General features: G+C 41.9%; 1 protein-coding gene across 2 annotated transcripts in view; it reads left to right on the top strand.

Moving 5' to 3' along the window:
• Positions 1-21033, top strand: part of LOC122066140 (callose synthase 7-like) — a 124437-nt gene that overhangs the window by 48746 nt on the left and 54658 nt on the right. For both annotated transcript variants that reach the window (XM_042629966.1, XM_042629965.1), the window contains exons 13-28: positions 10402-10524; positions 10616-10733; positions 11022-11353; positions 11450-11502; positions 11586-11646; positions 11999-12047; positions 15041-15090; positions 15224-15310; positions 15522-15626; positions 16490-16584; positions 16665-16746; positions 16828-17003; positions 17145-17268; positions 17375-17478; positions 17566-17671; positions 17950-18101. In XM_042629966.1, the coding sequence (XP_042485900.1) occupies positions 10402-10524; positions 10616-10733; positions 11022-11353; positions 11450-11502; positions 11586-11646; positions 11999-12047; positions 15041-15090; positions 15224-15310; positions 15522-15626; positions 16490-16584; positions 16665-16746; positions 16828-17003; positions 17145-17268; positions 17375-17478; positions 17566-17671; positions 17950-18101 (1817 nt within the window). The remainder of the gene's footprint in view (positions 1-10401; positions 10525-10615; positions 10734-11021; positions 11354-11449; positions 11503-11585; positions 11647-11998; positions 12048-15040; positions 15091-15223; positions 15311-15521; positions 15627-16489; positions 16585-16664; positions 16747-16827; positions 17004-17144; positions 17269-17374; positions 17479-17565; positions 17672-17949; positions 18102-21033) is intronic.

The raw sequence follows: 21033 nt of genomic DNA, 5'->3' as shown, positions 1-21033 counted from the left end.
TGAGGCTTCCAAAGATGTTGAGGAAGAATTTTTGGAGTCAGAATGGTGGTAGTAGCTCCAGTGTCTAAAAAAGCTATGACTTAATGGGTTTGGCATATGGCTCAGGTATTATCTGAACTGGGACATGTGGGAGAGAAATAGTATGGTAAGGTGGGGAGATTCAGCTGGTTGAGGAGGGGAGACAAAAGGAATTATTTGGTAGAGGGGATCAAATTCCTCGGACTCGGAGAGAGAAGACTCTGGGTCTGAGTAAGTATCTGGGAAATCAATAGCAAAAAGAGAGAGATCTGTGGGAGACTCGTCAAGAGAGTATAGAGATTCTAGATCTGCATCATGAAGATCTTCCTGGTGAAGAGAAGATAACATATGCATGACTTTGTCTTTTTTTCTGAGAGGGGACAATTTCTGGCAAAATGTCCTTTTCCACAAATATAGCAAGAGGAGGATTTGTTCTTTCCTCGAAATTGTTTTTTCCGAAGAAATCTCCATTTTTTCTTGAACTTTGGAGATTTAAAGTGGAAGTGCTTCTTCTTGTGCTTATGATGTTGAGAGAAGGGTGAAACTTTCTATGATGAGAGGACTTCTTGGTTGAACAATCACAGGAGTTATCACCTTTGCACTTGATCTTGAGATAAGAGGTATCGTAGGCGGAAGAAACCTTATTAGATCTATCTTGTAAATCTTTCATGACTTTTTTGATGTTGCAAAGTTTGTCAAGGGCAGTGAGAGTATAGCTGTAGAGAGAACCAATAGTATAAGAGGCTAACGGAATATTTGGTTTCTCAAAAACTGCTGAGTGTCTGCACTAAGAGGCTCTGGATGGGAGTTCAGGAAAACCTGCTTAAGGTTTTCATCATCAAGACCGCCGATCTTGTGAAACCGATCTGTCATTCTGGAGAAATGTTTATCAAGATCTGATCTGTTAAGTGAGCAGCAATTCATTTGGAGAAATTCATCACGAGCCTTTGAGAGATCATTTGAGACCAGACCCAAGAATTCTTGATAGAGAGTGGTAACAAATTGGCTTTCTGTGAGCTGGACAATTTGAAGTTGTCGGTACGCACCAAGAGCTAAATATAGAGCAAACATCTCTTCCCAAGTTTCTGACTATAGAGCCAAGCTTGCCTCCATCCAATCCACGCTTTAGGCTGACATCCATAATCCTATCCTTGCCTTAGATGAGCATGCTACCTTCTTTGAGCTCTGTTCCTCATTTCCCAAGAAGAGAGCTTCCTCAAGCAAAAATCTCGAATCAAATGGCTTGAGCTTGGGGATTCCAATTTTGCCTATTTCCATTGTTCCCTTAAGGCCAGAATAATGCGGGGCCGGTGGGTCCCAAGGACCCAACCCGGATGGCTATGGACCCACTTAAGTACTTAGAAGTCAAATACTAGAAATAGTGGCAATTTGGTAATTAAATGGATTGGCAAAAGTGTACTTGAAACTTGGAACATAATGGCAAACTTTTAATTATAGTGGATTTTAAATGTAGAATGGCAATCTAGCAAATGACTAGAAGTTTCTAATGTTTCAATGGGTCAGTTAAGGAGAGAGGACACAAGTGGAATTAAAATTATTGTTCGAGGCTGGACTTGGAACTAAAATAAATTAAAGGACAAAGTGGCCTAAAGGGGCTTTATAGGGGTATAATGGGAAAACCAGAATAAAAGAACTTGAAATAAATCCCACGATTTAGGTTGTCTTCAACCTTTGGACAGAAGCAAGGGCTGCAGAACCAGTCTGGTTTTCAGGTGATCAATCTCACCTATGTGGGCTCCACTCGAAATGAAATTTCAGGGATTAATTCTTAAGACTCAGGCCTACCGGTAGTAACCCATGATACCTCAAACCAGTGGCCACAAATTAGCTGAGAAAATTCTGAAACAAGGCCTGGCGAAAGGGGTTGTGCTCTGTTCTGGTTGCAGGGAAGGATTTCAGTATAAAAGGGGATCCAGGAGTTGAAACCCTAGGGTTTTGGGTTGCTTACAGGGTGGCAACCTTTGACCCAAACTTCAAGTCCAAGAGATTACAGATGAGAGCTCAGACAATTGCTTTTCAATCTGCTTGCATCATAAGTTGCAGGAAACGAAACAGAAAAGGAAAGAAGAGAAGTTGGAAGAGAAGGAGAGAGGGGGGGGGGCACTGCCCAGCAAGCGATTTCAGCCAAGGAATTTACAGGAGAGAAAGAAAGACAGGAGAAGAGGGGAGAAAAAGAGATCGCAGGGAGAGTGATCGCACAACGGGGGGGGGGGTGGGGGGAGGAAGAGAGCACACAGCCATGCAGGGGAGAATGTCTAGAAAGAGGTTGGTAGAGAACCAGAAAAGAAGGAAGGGAGAAGCCGGCTAGAAGAAGGGGGTTGGGGGAAAGGAAGGCAGCCACGCAGGCGTTTCTCAAACTCAATTCATTCTTTAATAATAATTTGTGTGGCTCTTGGCCTTACAATTATAAACTAAGAGACTCCTAATTACAATCCAATAACAAAGGAAAGAAATAGCTAAAGAGTCCTAAGAAAATAACCTACTAACTTTAGACCAATAAGCTTCCTAATCTAATCCAAGGACTTGGAGAACAAGTAAATAAGGAATACTAATCCAATGTAACAACTAAGAAAACAAATGAAGTAACCAAATAATATTTCTGAGTGCACCAACTCTCCATCCTTCAGATCTGCACCAACTGTCCAGGGTGGGGTCCACGGTTGGATGTACAATTCTGAACAGAAAGGATAGAGAGGTAAACTTGAATCCAGTTCTTGGCCCAGCTCTCGAACGGGTTCGGACGGTCCATTGGAGCGCTCCTACATCAGAGTCAAGTCCAACTCCATCCTCAAGCTTGCTGCTAGAGATGAATCCACTCTTTTCCTTCCTGATGCCATTTAAAAGGAAGCCTCTTCTTATTTCTCTGATCTCTTCAATCCCCACTCCCTCCTCTCCCTACCCCCCCCAATCTCCTTAGCAAATTCATTCCTCCCCATTTCCTCCCTTCTCTTCATTCCATCCCCTCTCATTCCTCCAACAAAGCCCCGAGCCCAGATGGGTTTAGTATGGTTTCTTCTCTTCTTGCTGGGACATCATTAAGGTTGACCTCATCAATGCTTTTCGTAGCTTCTTCAATCCCTCGCAGATTATGGGGATCAACCAAACCTTTATGTCTTATCCTTAAGATTAAAGGAGCAACTTCCATAGGGGATCTTAGGCCAATTTCTCTCTATAATCTCCTCTACAAATTTATTACCATAATCCCTGCTAATAGGATCCAGCTTCTTGTTGACTCCCTTGTCAGCCCAAATCAATCTGCTTTCATTGTTGGCAGAAGCATCTTTGACAATATCATCCTTTGCTAGGAGATGGTTTGAGGCTTTGACAGGAAATCCCATTCCCCGGATATCCTTCTTGTTGCTGCCAAAAACCCCGCTGGTCCAACCTACACAAACACAGACGACAGAGGCCCGGAGCTTAGTCCGGGGTTAATCCTCCGACGCTCAAATCAGGGTCGGCGGCACAGTTTAATAAGTGGGTAATGGTGAGGGTCTCAGAACTTACCTTCCCCTTTCTTCCGTGCCTTCTTATATAGCTCTTCCGCCTTAGGGTTTTTCCCCTTCTTTCCTCTTAGAGTCCTACTAGGATACGTCCAACCTTCTGGGGGGAATATTCCCCTCATGCAGACGACGTGATCCCGCGTGATTCCGTGGGCGTGCCTCGGTGATTGAGCGTGCTTGAGTGTGAGTGGTTTCTTGCCGCCTTCGTCTGGCGGAGGACACGTGTCCCTGTAGTGACACGTGTCATTGCCCCCACCGAGAGGTCATTTTGGCTATATCAGGAGCCCCCTTACTTCCACTAGGAGCTTCTTCCTGTGGGAGTAACCATCTTCTCAGGTTGACTTGTTCCTTCGGCCTTGGCATTTCCAGTGACCAAGGCTTGGGGTCGATCGAGAAAAAAGACCTTTGGCCGCTTCAGATCGGCTTTACTGAGCCCCCTGTCGAAGGTGGGACCTTCGGTCAGCACCGCTCGGCTTCGCCGAGCCCCCAACCGAAGGAGGGACCCTCGATCAGGTCCGTTCGGCTTTCGCCGAACTCCCAACCGAAGGAGGGACCCTCGGTCAGGTCCGTTCGGCTTTGGCCGAACTCCCAACCGAAGGGGGGACCCTCGGTCAGGTCCGTTCGGCTTTGGCCGAACTCCCAACCGAAGGGGGGACCCTCGGTCAGGTCCGTTCGGCTTTGGCCGAACTCCCAACCGAAGGAGGGACCCTCGGTCAGGTCCGTTCGGCTTTGGCCGAACTCCCAACCGAAGGAGGGACCCTCGGTCAGGTCCGTTCGGCTTTGGCCGAACTCCCAACCGAAGGAGGGACCCTCGGTCAGGTCCGTTCGGCTTTGTCCGAACTCCCAACCGAAGGGGGGACCCTCGGTCAGGTCCGTTCGGCTTTGGCCGAACTCCCAACCGAAGGAGGGACCCTCGGTCAGGTCCGTTCGGCTTTGGCCGAACTCCCAACCGAAGGAGGGACCTTCGGTCAGGTCCGTTCGGCTTTGGCCGAACTCCCAACCGAAGGAGGGACCCTCGGTCAGGTCCGTTCGGCTTTGGCCGAACTCCCAACCGAAGGGGGGACCCTCGGTCAGGTCCGTTCGGCTTTGGCCGAACTCCCAACCGAAGGAGGGACCCTCGGTCAGGTCCGTTCGGCTTTGGCCGAACTCCCAACCGACGGAGGGACCCTTGGTCAGGTCCGTTCGGCTTTGGCCAAACTCCCAACCGAAGGAGNGGGGGGGGGGCACTGCCCAGCAAGCGATTTCAGCCAAGGAATTTACAGGAGAGAAAGAAAGACAGGAGAAGAGGGGAGAAAAAGAGATCGCAGGGAGAGTGATCGCACAACCGGGGGGGGGGGGGTGGGGGGAGGAAGAGAGCACACAGCCATGCAGGGGAGAATGTCTAGAAAGAGGTTGGTAGAGAACCAGAAAAGAAGGAAGGGAGAAGCCGGCTAGAAGAAGGGGGTTGGGGGAAAGGAAGGCAGCCACGCAGGCGTTTCTCAAACTCAATTCATTCTTTAATAATAATTTGTGTGGCTCTTGGCCTTACAATTATAAACTAAGAGACTCCTAATTACAATCCAATAACAAAGGAAAGAAATAGCTAAAGAGTCCTAAGAAAATAACCTACTAACTTTAGACCAATAAGCTTCCTAATCTAATCCAAGGACTTGGAGAACAAGTAAATAAGGAATACTAATCCAATGTAACAACTAAGAAAACAAATGAAGTAACCAAATAATATTTCTGAGTGCACCAACTCTCCATCCTTCAGATCTGCACCAACTGTCCAGGGTGGGGTCCACGGTTGGATGTACAATTCTGAAGAGAAAGGATAGAGAGGTAAACTTGAATCCAGTTCTTGGCCCAGCTCTCGAACGGGTTCGGACGGTCCATTGGAGCGCTCCTACATCAGAGTCAAGTCCAACTCCATCCTCAAGCTTGCTGCTAGAGATGAATCCACTCTTTTCCTTCCTGATGCCATTTAAAAGGAAGCCTCTTCTTATTTCTCTGATCTCTTCAATCCCCACTCCCTCCTCTCCCTACCCCCCCAATCTCCTTAGCAAATTCATTCCTCCCCATTTCCTCCCTTCTCTTCATTCCATCCCCTCTCATTCCTCCAACAAAGCCCCGAGCCCAGATGGGTTTAGTATGGTTTCTTCTCTTCTTGCTGGGACATCATTAAGGTTGACCTCATCAATGCTTTTCGTAGCTTCTTCAATCCCTCGCAGATTATGGGGATCAACCAAACCTTTATGTCTTATCCTTAAGATTAAAGGAGCAACTTCCATAGGGGATTTTAGGCCAATTTCTCTCTATAATCTCCTCTACAAATTTATTACCATAATCCCTGCTAATAGGATCCAGCTTCTTGTTGACTCCCTTGTCAGCCCAAATCAATCTGCTTTCATTGTTGGCAGAAGCATCTTTGACAATATCATCCTTTGCTAGGAGATGGTTTGAGGCTTTGACAGGAAATCCCATTCCCCGGATATCCTTCTCAAAATTGATATCCATAAGGCCTTTGACTCCATCCGATGTGACTTCATTCACAAAGTCCTCTATGGAATGTCCTTCCCCCTATCTTCCTTCACTGGATTCACTCTTGTGTCTCCTCTCCGTGCTTCTTTGCTCTTAATGGTTTCTCTACGGGCTTCTTCCACTCGTATGTTGGTATCAGGCAAGGCTGCCTACTCTCCCCATTCCACTTTGCCCTCTCCAGGTCTATTCAATCCTCTACTGACCTCCATCTTATTTTCCCCCTCCCTAAATGTAAAGCCCTCAACGTTACCCACCTTGCCTTCGCGAACGATCTCATGATCTTCTCAAAGGCGGACCCTTGCTCCATTTAATCCATCATTTCCTCCCTCCACCTCTTTGAGGACTTGTCTGACCTTCACATTAACCTTCTCATATCCCATATTTGCCTTGCTAGTGTTTCAGATGAGGTTAAAGCCTCCCTTCTGGGCATCTCGGGCTTCTCCCTTAGTTCTCTTCCAGTCAAATATCTGGTCTCGAAAATTTCCTATCTCAGTTCGGAGGGGCTATCGCTCGAGAGACCTTACGCTCGTAACCACCCAGAGTCCCCTCAAGATTTCACCGTTTGGAGCAGCTTGGCCTCTCACCAGGCTGCTCGCCCCTCCTCCCCCTCCTCTCTCTTCTTCTTTTGTCCTCTCCCTCTCCCTCTCATCCTCTGCTCTCCCTTCTCTTCTTCACCTTCACCTTCACCCTCTCTCCTTTGAACTTTCTTCTTCTTCGGTCTCACATGTTCAGGAGGTGAGATCAATCCTAGCCGCCTCCCCTTTCTTCCCTCTCCCATCTCGATCCTGATCTGGTGATGGTCTGTCAAGATCCTGCTAACCCTTATTGAACTGTTGGCTCTTTCTTCCGTCGGCGTTCATTGGGTTTGTTTGAGTTTGGCTCTGTTGCCATCCATCTGCTGCTCAGACCTGCTCACGGTTTGGATTGCTGGCTCTTCTCTCCGACCTGCTCCCTTCGCCGACGATCGCTAGACCTGTAGCTGTTCTTCTCCCTCCCTGCTTCCGGAATGGCTCGTTGGTTCCTCTCCCCCCTCCTTCGTTGATGATAGCTGGACCTGTTGTTGTACTTCTTCCCTCCCTGCTCCTAGTTTGGCTTGTTGGTCCTCTCCTCCCCCTTCACCGACGATCGTTGGGCCTGCTAGGTTGAGTGTGCTTTGTGCCAGTGACTTAGCCATGCTCTCTCTCATGGCAGATCGAACGTCTCTCACGTTTCTCCCTGATTGAATCGTTGTCTTGGTGGTTTTGGCAAGCTCTTTACATGGCTCCATCCTGCAAGGTTTCAGTTATGCTCGATCAATAGCCGCCTCGCAGTCGCCCTCCGAAATGCCCGTGCCCCTCCGCCTTTGCGGCTGTCTCTTCCGCGAGGCCAGCTTCTCCCTTGGCCATGGCCCTCCGCAAGGCCCGCACTCCATTGTCGTGCCTGCCTTTTCTGCCAGAACTCCGATTCACATCTTGACGGCTGGAAGTTGTTATGTTGAGACCTGGTGCTAGGGTTTGGTGGAACCCTACCTCCATTTCCCCTTTTACCCCTCCTCCTATTTGGGCTTCTGGGTTCTTGTTCAGCCCATGTGGGCTTTTGTTTTTTTTTTTTTTTTTTTAAGTTGTTGGGCTTCTGGCTCTTGTTTTGTAAATTTGGGCTTCAATTGTATTAGTGACATGTCTTTCACTCCTCAAACCCACTTGGCCTTGGTTGCTGTCTTCTTTGGACTTTGGTTCCTTTATTGTGCTTGTATTTTCCCTCCCCCTCTTTTAGTGCATTTATTATTAATTCACCAAAAAAAAAAAAATCTGGTCTCCCCCTTATCACTGTTAGGCTTACTACCCATCATTGTGCTCCTATGCTTGATCTCATTCGGAAAAGGCTCCAGCTCTGGAGGGGTAAGCTCATATCCGATACGGGTAGGCTAGAGCTTATCCGTTCCGTTCTCAAATCCTGTCACATCTATTGGTCTGGCTTCTTCCGGCTTCCTCAGTCCAACATCAAAGTGGCTGAAAATCTTATATGCTTTTTTCTTTGTAAATGTACTACAACAACAACAAACTCATCCTTATCCCAACTTAATGGGTTTGGCTACATGGATCTATACAAAACAAAATAGAAAAAGTCCAAACAGAAGTGGGGGAGGGGAGAGATGGAAAATGGGAGATAAGAAAGGAAAGAGGCACAACCTAGTAGTTAGGAAAATCTCAGCTAAATAAGTTCAGGTACATGGATCCTTGTACTCTAATAGGTTTTATCCAAGGTCATACTTAGGACAAAACCAAGGCTGTGCATGTCATTCCTCACCACTTCGTATATAGTCATTTTTGGTTTGCCCTAGCTGTTTTAGCTACTTCAATCTGGATCCATTCACTCCTTACTGGGGCATCCTCAGACCTCCTTTAAACATGGTCATACCACCTCAAACGACTTTCACGGAGCTTGTTATTGATTGGGGCCACTTCCAAAATAGCTCTCTAATATGCTCATTCCTTACTTTATCCTTCCTAGTTTTATTGCACATCCATATTAACATCCTCATCTCAGCCACACATAGCTTCTCAATATGACTCTTTTTGACTGCCCAATATTCCGCCCATACATCATAACTGGATGCAGAACAATCCTATAGAATTTTCCCTTGAGCTATAGAGGGATATGCTGATCACATGAGACTCTGGATGTATCTCTCCACTTCATCCATCCCACTTTAATTCTCTATGAGATATCATCCTCTATGTCTCCTTTATTTATGGTAGACTCCAGATATCTAAAATAGTCTTTTGAGGAATCTCTGTCTCCTAAATTTTCACCATATCATTATCCATCAGAGTGGCTAAAGTTACAGTTGACATACTCTATCTTCAATCTACTAATCTTAAAACCACTTGTTTCCAATTTTGATCTCCATAGCTCCAACTTAGTGTTAATCCCCACCTTAGACTCATCCACTAAAATGATGTCATCTGCGAAGAGCAAACACTGGGGGACCTTGTCTAGAATGCTCTTGGTTAACTCATCTATGATAAGCGTAAACAAATAGGGGCTTAGGGCCGATCCTTGATGTAATCCAATCGTAATTGGGAATTCCTTGCCTTAGTCTCTCACAGATCTCACACTAGTCACTAGGAAACTACAATAAGCCTGTTCCTTGGGGAGTCCACAACTGTCCTATGGGGGAGGGAGCCAATTTGGAGGAGACGTCAAAGTAGATGGCCTTCCAAATCTTGTTGAAAGATCTGGAATTGAATGTCCATCTATGAAGGTTGTGCTCCATCTAGACATGGGAGATAGCAGCCCCGAAAGCAAGCTTTCCGGCCATGTCACAAATAGATTTACCTGAGAAGGTCATGTCTATCCAATTCCATTCTCTCTAAATCAAGAAAGGCCTCATGAGAGGAGCTCCCAGAGCCAAAATAGAGGCCAGTTGTTCCTGAGTCACGTGAAGGAGCATAGCACTCCGGCGACTATCTTTAGATTGGACCATTGTAAAGCCTGCTCAAGAGATGTAAAGGGATCACAGTTCAGGACATCGGCCCGAATCTGATCAAACTCAATTGAGGCGAGCATGGAAGTCAAAAACCTGGAGGTTATCCTCCCACTTCTTGAATGCGCTAGCATCCTCAGTACAGAAAGCAATGAAACTCCCATAGAAATCCAGGTCTTGCCACATGCCTTTCAATGTAGAGTAGTACTGAGAAAGAGAACTCCTTTTGCTTTGTTTCATGGATCTTCTTCTGCAGTTCATAGCACTGAGCAGCATTGCCAACCTGAGAATATGTATCTTTGACAGCCTTACAGATCTTGGCAGCAGTGTAGAGGCAGTGGTTAGTGGTGGTCGGTGAAGGAAGGAGAGAGAGAGGAGGTGGCTGCTAGGGTTTAGCGTTTATGCCATTAGGGTTAGGTACCAAGCTCTGATAACATGATGATTGGGGAATAATGCTTCTTGTCAAATGACAACAGCCCTTCATTATTTATAGAGAGGAAGAGAAACATCTAGAATGAGGAGGACAAAATTGCCCTTAAAGATGGAAATTACACAAATAGCCCTTGAACCCATTTTACAACAGTCCTGAACTCTTCAATTGATTGTAGGGGTCGATATGCCAAGAAGGGATTTTAGTGGTGCTCCAGTTTGTCATTTTAGCGGCCTTCAATGGGTACAATACCACAATATTTCTAGTGAGTTATCAATGGAATGATGTGATGTTTGTGATTCTACCATGGGATCCTACAGATTACTGTCCCAACTTCCTTCCGTTCTTATTCTGTTGTGTTAGAGTTGTAACTATCTCTTTGAACATGGAAATTATATGTGCTTTCTAAGGGAGACATTTAATTCTATGCATGTTCATTGGTGCAGCAACCTAACAATGTCACTGCTGGAAAGAGAAAGCCCAAGACAAATTTTGTTGAAGTTCGTACCTTTTGGCATCTTTATAGAAGTTTTTACCGATTGTGGGTTTTCCTTATTTTGGTTTTCCAGGTATGTTCAATTATAGGTTGCAGTGAATTTCATACTTAACTTTGCCTTTGTATGGAATACAACTACAGACGTACTTTCATTTGGTCTTCAGGCTATGGTAATAGTTGCATGGAGCGCTGGAGGATCACTCTCATCATTGTTTGATGAGGATGTGTTCAGAAACATTATGAGCATTTTTATAACCTATTCTTTACTCAATTTCTTGAAAGGTGCAGTGTCTGAACTGTGAATCTCTTTTGAAAGGTGCATTGAATTTGGTATTTAACTTTGCTTTTTTACGAAACAACCGTGTGTCATTTTGACATTTTAGTTAAAGTAGGAATACCTTGTTCACATATGCCTAATGTACACTATAGTCTTGAGCTCATATCCATATCTTTCTCTGTTTCATACATCTCTTTAGCCGTTACTAAAATAGTTGGGGCATAGTTGACATCCCATGTATTGCATTTCTTCTCTGCTGTTGTCTTATCCTTCATACCTTCTTTATGATGCAGCTATGCTGGATATAATTCTTAGTTGTAGAACGTGGGGAAGCTTGAAACAAACCCAAATTATTTGGTATCTCTTGAAATTTGCAGTTGCATCTCTATGGGTAGTAGTCCTTCCCATCGGCTATTCCAGCTCTGTGCAGAATCCAACAGGTCTAATCAGATTTTTCAGTGATTGGACTAATAATTGGCAAATCCAGTCGTTCTATAACTTCTCCGTTGTAATTTTTATGACGCCCAATATATTTTCTGCGATACTATTCATTCTTCCGCCTTTACGGAGATCAATGGAGAATTCGAATTTGAGCGTTATTGTACTTATGATGTGGTGGACCCAGGCAATTCTCTGTTTTGTCTTTTAACAAGTGTTTCTTTCCTCTCTCTCTTTTTTCTTTGGCTGGAGTTTTTCTTAACTATAGTTTGTCTTTTCGCAGCCAAAACTGTATGTGGGAAGGAGCCTGCATGAGGACTTTTCGTCTCTTCTCAAGTAAGAAAAGGGACAAGTTTTGGGTTTTTTGTCCATGATAATGTTATCCATTTCACTGACTAGGTAATATTTCATTCGGTCAGATACACTCTGTTTTGGATCCTTCTGCTAATCAGCAAATTAGCATTCAGCTACTATGTTGAGGTGATTTTGTTTTCATCAATTCAGCATTCTTAGGAATCAGGTAAGCATAATCTAAATATTACACATAATTGGCAAGGCATCTGTAGGCATCCCCTAGGCATCTTGACATCCTGGCCTCCTCCAATGCCCTGGGTCACCTAGATGCCGTGACAACTATGATATTACCACGTTTTGTCTACTAATATTGTAGATGCAAACATTTTTAGCCTATAATCAAATTGAAGAAAACAATTCTTTGTGGTAAACAGCTAATGATCTTTTGGAAGTTCTGGTACATCTTCCGTTCCAGTTTCAGAAGTTGTGAAGTTAGTGTTAGATTTTGAAGCTCTAATGGTACATTTCCTGCAAACAGATATTACCTTTAATTGGACCAACGAAGCTGATCATCGGGTTGAAAACTGGTACTTATGTGTGGCTTGAGTTTTTTCCTAAGGCTCCGTTTGTTTTGGTGTAAAATTTTACATGAATTTTACATGGAAAATTTTCTTTGTTGAAATATTTTCCAGCGTTTGTTTCCAGGAGGTAAAATCTGTTGTAAAATATCACCGTAAAATTTTCCAATGTTTATTTGCCATTTATTTTACATGGTAAAATTATATAATATAATTACATAAGATACCATTATAAATTTGAATTAGGCAACAATAACCATTATAAATTTGAATTAGGCAACCATAAAAACTATGTATCCACATGGAACCCATAAAATATATAGGTCTTATGTGATCCAAGGGAACAAAAAATGCAACAAATGTGGGACAAACATTTGCATAATTAACTTTATTTTTCCAATAGTCAGGTCGATGGCATTTATCATGCGTTTTGAATATGTTAATCCGTAGATAGAGGGATATTTTTTTATTTATTAGTCAACTATAAAATATGTGTTTCCTTGTGAACTTTTATTACATATTAATCCGTAAATAGAGAAATGGTGTGACCAATTTGAGTGGCCCATTAGATAATGAAGCTTTGGTATTTAATACAACAAGATTTGTTAACCCACATTGACTAGGGCCCATTATTTCTTTTTCATGTTCCTTGTAAGGCTACTTGTATTGAATTGTTAAAATGATAAGCACACTACAAAAGATAACATGAAATTAGTATTGAATATTCTATTACATCATAATTTCAAGGGACCTTCGCCTCAGAAAGTGTGTTGTTCTGAGTTCGACTCCTCTTACTGGGACCACTGACACGGGGGTGCCTTTTAGTGAAAGTTGAATGGTTCTCATTCAACCCTCGTATAACCCGATCCATGCGGTTGTGGGGTCAGTATAGGCCCACGAGACTAGTTAGGCCAAAGGCCTAGATACCCTTTGTTAGCAAAAATAAAAAATAAACAAATGAAATAAATAATAATAAAAAATAATAATAATAATTACATCATAATGTCTCCTAGTTCAGTTCAGCCACATGGCAAAATGGATGGGACTGAAGGCGCACATGTGAGTTTAAATGGAGTTGGCAAGAGGCAAAATAAGCATTAAAAATCCAGACTATCGAAAATTTTGAAAGTAGAGATGCTATTCAGTACAAGGTTTTACTTCAGTGTATTGGTATCAGCCTGATCCGGTCATGTACTTAAAATGTCAGCTCCAGTTAACCTATAACGGAGAAACACATATCAATAAGAAAATTGTATCAATCAACAGGAAGAAAAAGAACAAATTTCTGTAGAAGAAAAAAAACGAAATATGTACGGATGAATTTGGGAACTCACCTTGAATGATGATATACCCCTACTTCAGGCTCCCATCTACCACTTTTCAAACATTCATGTATTCCAACACAAAATGGTGAACTTTTAATTGTTTCTATTAAGCATTCTTCTGGATCTGCTTTATAAGTTAGTATTTAGAGATCTCTGCAATCCTAATACATTTTCCCTTCTTCCCCAAGAACATTATGTCCAGGACCAAAGCAATTCTCAGAAAAACAAGCCCACATCTTCACCATTGTTTAGTAAAGCATCAAACTATGACAATGTAGAAGACAAATTCAGAACAAAATATAACAGAAAATACAGGGACTTTCTATCTAATGGGCAGTACTAAAGCTGTAATTAAATAGAGAGGGTAAATGTCAACTTGAACTTCTTCTGTATCAATCCAAATATTCCTTACACTGGAAAATTGTGTGATTTGATGACATATCACCTTCTCTGTTTCTCTCTTTTGAATAGTATAATTGAGAGAGAGAGAGAGAGAGAGAGAGAGAGAGAGAGAGAGAGAGAGAGAGAGAGAGAGAGAGAGAGAGAGAGAGAGAGAGAGATATCATAGTTTCTTTTGAACAGCATAACCATTGGTTAAAAAGTCAGTGAACTAGAATCTCATTGACCTTGTGCCCCCCAAACTACAAACTTTAAATGATGAAAACATACAATTCTTTTATGTTATTGTTGGACAAAATTTCTAACTTGGACCTCACAAAAAATGATAGAAAATGGAAAATAATCCAACACCTGAATCTATGCTTCACAGATAATTATAGCAGGCTGTATGACACATAAACTGAAGAGGACAAAAGACAAAGGAGCACGAAAGAATCCCACAACCTTACTCATGACTTCCTGATTAATTAAAGCAAAAAAACGTAGCTTTCTAAGCAACACAAGAGTTATAAAAACAGAGAAGAAAAACCCCAAACACAGATCGACAGATGAAGATGACGAAAAACACCAACACAGATCGACATTGCAGAAGGAGAGAGAGAATGTGTGAGAGTGAGAGAAGAGCAACTTACCTCTGCTACCTCTCACCCTCGACGACACCCAGAGACTGAGACCAAACAAAAAAGGAAAATATCACATCCAACGACGTCCGCGACTGACCGACGAAGTTGTCTATGAAAATTTTCTTTGGCTTTGGATCTAATAAACCTTAGAACATCGAAGTTTGAAATTGGAATTCCAGAACTTTCACTCGAGCGCTACGAAGACCGATTGCAGAATGGAGAAAATGAGAAACTCAATGGTCGCACCAACGTCGCTTGCGATCCCAACCAAGATTTTCTCCACTCTACGATGAGAAGGAGATCGGCTCTGAGATGAGAAGGAGAGAAGGTGATCGGGGGGGAAGAGTGAAGGAGGAGATGAGGAATGAGTCTCAAACCCGTTAGATTTTCCAAGTCATTTTACTGACACATTCTAGGGTAAATTTTCCATCCAATTTTCCGGAATAGGGAAGCCTTGTAAAATTTTACCAGATGAAAAATTTCCAAACTAGAAAACAAACAATGGAAAATCTGATTTTAAGGTAAAATTTTACAGGGAAAATTTCCGAGCCGAAACGAACGGAGCATATGGAAAATTTTTGTTTACTCTTTTACTAGTTTGTTTTACTTTTCTTGAATAGCATTGGTATATTCTAATATACTTAAACTCTTACAGTAAGGTATAATATTGGTGGTGTTATTTCCATATGGGCTCCAATTGTTCTGGTAAGAAAATCTCCGCCCCCACCAAACAAAAAAAAAAAAAATATATATATATATATATACACACACATACACACATTCTGATCATTGTTAGATTCTAATTTTCAATCTTCACATGATATTTTTTGGCATGTAGGTTTATTTCATGGATGCACAGATATGGTATGCTATTTTCTCCACCATATTTGGTGGTATCCATGGAGTCTTCAACCATATGGGTGAGGTTAGTGGAAACTGGCAGTCTGCTTCGGTTCCATTAGGAAACATCTTTCAGAAAATGTTTAACAGTGTGCTTAGTAATTTACTAAAGGTCACTGATAAATGGTTCCGCAATAACAAGAAAATTATTTTTTCCTAACTGTATTTGAGTATGATAATTTTTGAGAATGAGGTATCATGCTGATCTTTAGTGATGCTTTTTGGATTTACTTTAGATTCGGACTCTTAGGATGTTGCGCTCCGCTTTTGAAGCTGTGCCAGTAGCTTTTAGTAAATGTCTTGTGCCACTTCCTATCGAGGATGTCAGAAGGATCCACTTGGTAAGAGGTTTTAAGTACACAATCTTTAATTATTTATTATACATCTATTTTTTTAAAATTTTTTTTTAGTACTCAGCAGTATGTGTACAATTATCAATCAGCTTTACAGTGAAATATAACAGATCAGTTCCATGAATCTTTTTGTTAAGATCTTTTTATTTGATAGTGTTGTTAGGGGTGGGGATAGGTTGGTCGGGACCACCATATCCATCCTGAACCCAAACAAAATTTAAACTGATGCATGATTAGTCAGCTTCAGAAAAAGCAGGATAGTTGAATTGAAGAATGAAGAGAAAAAAAACAGGAAACATGGAAACGAGAAAACAAGAAAAGAGAATGCTTTGGTAATTTTGGTGTGGATTCAAAATCCCTAATCACAACCCATTCCGAACATAAACTTGGTTTGGATTGGGAACCCAAAACAGGCAAAAATGGAAAACTTCAGAATTGAGTAATAAAGGGTTTGGATCAAAATTAGAGATCCATCCCAATCTGCCTAAATTTAACTGGCTTAGTCTCAATACCAGATCCAATTTAAAATCCCATTCACCTAGTACTATCCTAGTAGGATTAGGTTAGTGGATCCTAAGAAATTTGGGGATGTATGTATTAATCTTATTTTGATGGATAAGACTAAGCACAAATGTTCCAAACCAACCTGGCTGATGCACATTTAGTTTACATTGCATTAGATATGGATCACATGGATCTGGACATGGAACTACTTCTGAGAATCTGATCCAGACTGGGATCTTATGGATCTGAACGCGGATTGTTTCCTTTCTGGCCAGTCTCTGAATATATTGCATCCCTAATTCCTAGCCATTACAAATGATTAGGTCTTTTTTTCCGTGCATTATCAGGATGGGTCTTTCGAAAAAAGGAACATAGCGAAGTTCGCCCACATGTGGAATGAGTTCATCAATTGTATGCGCATGGAGGACTTGCTCAGTAATAGGTTGAAATTTCTTTTGCTTAATAAATTTTGAATTTTAGTCCTTGGGTTTAAGTTTTCTTATTTGTCTTTTTCTTGTCCAGAGAGAGGGACCTTCTTCTTGTACCATATTCTTCAAGTGATGTATCTGTTGTCCAGTGGCCAATTTTTCTCCTAGCCAGTAATGTATGTATTGTGCAAAGTTTCTTATGTTCATTAATATGAACAAGGTATTCACCCAGTGTGATCCTCCCATTTGTTTTTAAGTCGATATCTGTGGTGATGGACATGGTGAGAGATTTCAAGTGGATCTCGGACAAACGGGACAATGATATATTTAACAAGGTTAAAAGTGATGATTACATGAAGTCTGCAGTGATTGAATGCTATGAAACACTCAGAGATATACTGTATGGCATTTTGGGTGATGATGAGGATAAAATGTGAGAAATAGTGCTTTCCTATGTAAACATTGCTTTTGTTATAAGAATATATCTTTACTTAATCTTCTCATTCTCTTTACTTAATCTTCTCATTCTAATTAATGACTCATGATTTTATGGATTTTTTTGCTTACAAACCAGGCTTGTCAGACACATCTGTTATGAAGTGGATTCTAGCATACAGGACCAAAGATTCTTGCAGGAATTCAGGATGAGTGAACTGCCTGAATTCTGCGATGAGTTGAAGATATTTCTAAATTATTTGGTAGTGAACTTGTTTCACATCCCTTATTTCTTATTGTTCAGTACTGAGTGAAGTTCTATCCTCATTGGTATCATCCATTTGCATGCTTAATATCTCGTATTGACAGGAAGCTGATCCAGAGGATGCTGAGTCAAATAAGACCCAAATAATGGTTGCCCTTACGGTTGTTATGGATTTCATTACGAAGGATGTCATGGTTAATGGGCATAAGTAAGATTCTGTTAAATTGTTACTTTGCCACTGCCAGATGTGGCTTGATGACTCATATCTTATTATCTTTTTCCCTTCGTTTTCTAGAATCATGGAAAGAGCTTATGCAAGGACAGAGGACAATGACAAACAAGAACAAAGATTTGGAAAGATAAACCTTGACCTAATGCAGAATAAATCCTGGATGGAAAAGGTACACCTGTAGTCCTGTACTTGTTATCGGCATTTGAACTATAGTATCTTGTAGCAATACTAGGACATTGGGGTCAGCTGTTTACAGCACACTCCAATGGAAATGCACCACATGTTATCCCGCTATTTCATTATGTTCTTTTCAGGATCTTTTTCCAATCCAATGTGGGGTTCCTTTAGATGGCTGATCCTGCCCTTAGATGTTTCCTTATATGTTGTGTCCTCTATGGCCAATCACCTTATTCTTCTTGTTATGAGTTTCCTTCTTTTTATTTGCAGGTTGTTAGGATTCATTTGCTTTTGACTGTTAGGGAATCTGCAATAGATGTGCCTATGAATTTGGAAGCACGCCGCCGCATCACTTTCTTTACTAATTCCTTATTTATGAAAATGCCAGATGCTCCAAAAGTCCGGAATATGCTATCTTTCAGGTTTGATCCTTTTGAGTAAAAGGTCCTAGTCTTCTATTATTTATATTGGCAATGAAACTGTTTCCACAAGTAAAGAGTGCATAATATCATGCTGAAACAGATCTCTACTCTGGATAACAAAAATACATATCTTAGTGTTATCATGGGCGATACAGATCTCTCAACTTGTGTTTTTGCCTCTGGTCCCAAGCCAGGATAAAGTGAGAGGGTCATTGCGTCAGGTCGGCAGCCAGCACCAAAAAAACTTTAGCCAAACCCTTTTTACATGGATTCTAAAACCTTATATTTTCGACCTTATGCTAAGGCATCCCTCGTAAGAGGCACGCTACAATTTGACCCAGGTGTAGTGAACAGTGAGCAAATGTGATAGGGCTGGATCCACCAAGCAGCAAGTTGGATTCCCATCCCCATGGTCGGATCAAATATACTGTAGTACATCAGGTTATACTCTTAATTAACAGCAGCAACAGGGCAGTAATAGGCCTCCAAATTAGGTAATCAGTAGGGGGTTGACACTAGTATTAACCCACATGGTTTTGTCACAGTCCAAGGACTGAATTGACACCCTCAGTAGATTCACTGTGTATGGCAGCTTGCTGCAACTATTGAAACTATGAATAACCCTTGAACTCTAGGTCAGACTCTTTTCAAATTGATATCATAGTAGGTAATAATCACAATTTGAATCCCTTGACATCTCAGTTACAACTGATGACCAGACTTGAAGTTACAGTTGCACTCCCAAAATAGCAACTATAGATCAGCCAACACTAGCATCCGACAGGCACCTCAGATGGGGCTCAAACTTCAGTCAAAGGTAAGGTCTAGGATACCCTAACACTTCAAAAGATCAGCCTCAATGGATGGTTGAATTGAGAGTAATGGTCCTTCATAAAAAATAAAAAAATAAAAAAATAAAAAAATAAAAAAATAAAAAAATAAAAAGAAGAAGAAGAAGAAGAAATTTAAGCACAGTTTTATCAACTTACAGAACTAGTATTTCTAGTCAATGGATAGGCCTGAAATCACTGTCGAAGGTAGGCTGTAGGATGGACAACAGAATTACCAGATGTAGGCGGTTTAGGAACTGTCTTCGGGTCGGAGTGGGTTGATATGGGATGGGTCGGCTTATATAAATTACCTGGGTAGAGTGGGTGGTTCGAAGGATAATTGGAGAATTTGGAGAGCAATTGAACCGGAAGGAACTGGTTGAGAGCATAGTTTTTAAGGCGGTAAGGAGACGGAGGCGTTTGAGGGTCTTTCGGAGCACCTTAGCGAGAAGGCGGGCATAAAGCGTCGCCTTATCGACTAAAGCGTTCATGTGTAATTTTTTTATAAAACCAATCTATTTGGCTCAAATCCTAGTTGAATCCTATTACTCATATGTTAAATAAATATTAAAGGTTCATATTCATACCAATGTAAGATATTTATCAAGAAAACAAATCAATAAAGTAAATAAACTAAGTTCATCTTCATCAATCATCAATCATCAATCATCAATCATCAATCATCAATCATCAATCATATTAACGTATAATATAAATACATAATTATGAAACAAAATTATAAATATAAAGAAAAGAAGACATAAAAAACACAAATATTTATTATACTTACCTCTATGATGCCAAAATGAGTGCCTAATCCCTAAGGTCATCCACTATATTTCTACTCCTGTCAAAGAAGAAGAAGCTCACCGTTGCCAGAGCAAACTCACAGTTGCCGGAGCAAAATGGTCGCCTGGATCAGTGGTTCTTCTTTGTTTCTTGATTCCTTCTCAAAGCCCTTTCTTAAAACCCTTGACAAAATCCAAACCCTGTTTGTGAATCGTGTTTTTGTTTTGTTTGTTTTGGTTATTTTTGGTGGAGCAAAGCTGATCCCATACATCTCAAGTGTTAACAAAACAATATACCTACCAATAAAAAATCTATATTTGGAATCTTCATCAAGTAATTTTAAAATGTGTTTAAAAAAAAAAAAACCCATAAGGCGCCACTTCACATAAGGCGGAGCACTGCCTTACCATCTATAGACCACATCAATGCCAAGGAACTGCTAAGGCGTCGCCTTACCAACGCCTTAAAAACTATGGTGAGAGGGATGAAAGGAGGTTCAGGTTGGACCGAGCGGTTGGGGTTGGATGGAGAAGAAATAAAAGGTGAGGTAGAGACAGAAGTACGGAGGATTTCCGTCGAAGGGAGTATCAAAGGAAGTAGGGGAAGCGGAGGGGGGAGGACACAGGTAGAGGAGACAGAAGGGAGGAGGTATGGTTCAGTGATCAAGGCATATGAGCTATCGGCCAGCACAGTGGGGGAGAAGAAGAAGGGACAAGAAGGTCAGAGAATTGGCGTGGGGGAGTGGGATGAGGTGACAGGGCTAAAGAAGCATCTGGTTCATTATGGCAAGCCAGCAGGGAGAAGCGGTTATTGCTGACGGGATCTTCCATTGGACCAACAAATCGAGACGGAGAAGCAAGTTTGTCGGAGTTCACAGCCAGAGGTTGGTGATTCCTATATCGTTTCCTCCTGATAAGCTTTCTCTTAGGGAGCAGATCAACGTTGGGGTTATCAGGAAGCTAGAGACGAGTTTGCGAGAGGAGCATGAAGACAGGCATCAAAGGGCCTTCGATTGAATCCACAAGATTTTCCCCAACTACCGTGTTTTTTAATTTTTTTTTTTAACACAAAGCACTATGGAGTGCCCAAAGCATTTGCATGTGTTACACAGAGGGGGAATCCAATTGTATTTTATCTCTTGTTCAAAGGAGTACTCATCTCCGTCTAAAATGGTGACTGTGGAGGGCAGAACCTGGTCAGCCGAAACCTCAACGCATATTCGGGCAAAGGAGAGACGATCCATGGTTTTCGTTTGCTTGTCGGAGTAGAGCGGCTTGCCTATGATGGAACCAATGAGGCTGAGGCCCTTAACA

Source organism: Macadamia integrifolia, unplaced genomic scaffold (genome assembly GCF_013358625.1).
Source record: "Macadamia integrifolia cultivar HAES 741 unplaced genomic scaffold, SCU_Mint_v3 scaffold2261, whole genome shotgun sequence".
NCBI lineage: Eukaryota > Viridiplantae > Streptophyta > Magnoliopsida > Proteales > Proteaceae > Macadamia > Macadamia integrifolia.
This window is presented reverse-complemented; position numbering and strand designations above follow the sequence as displayed.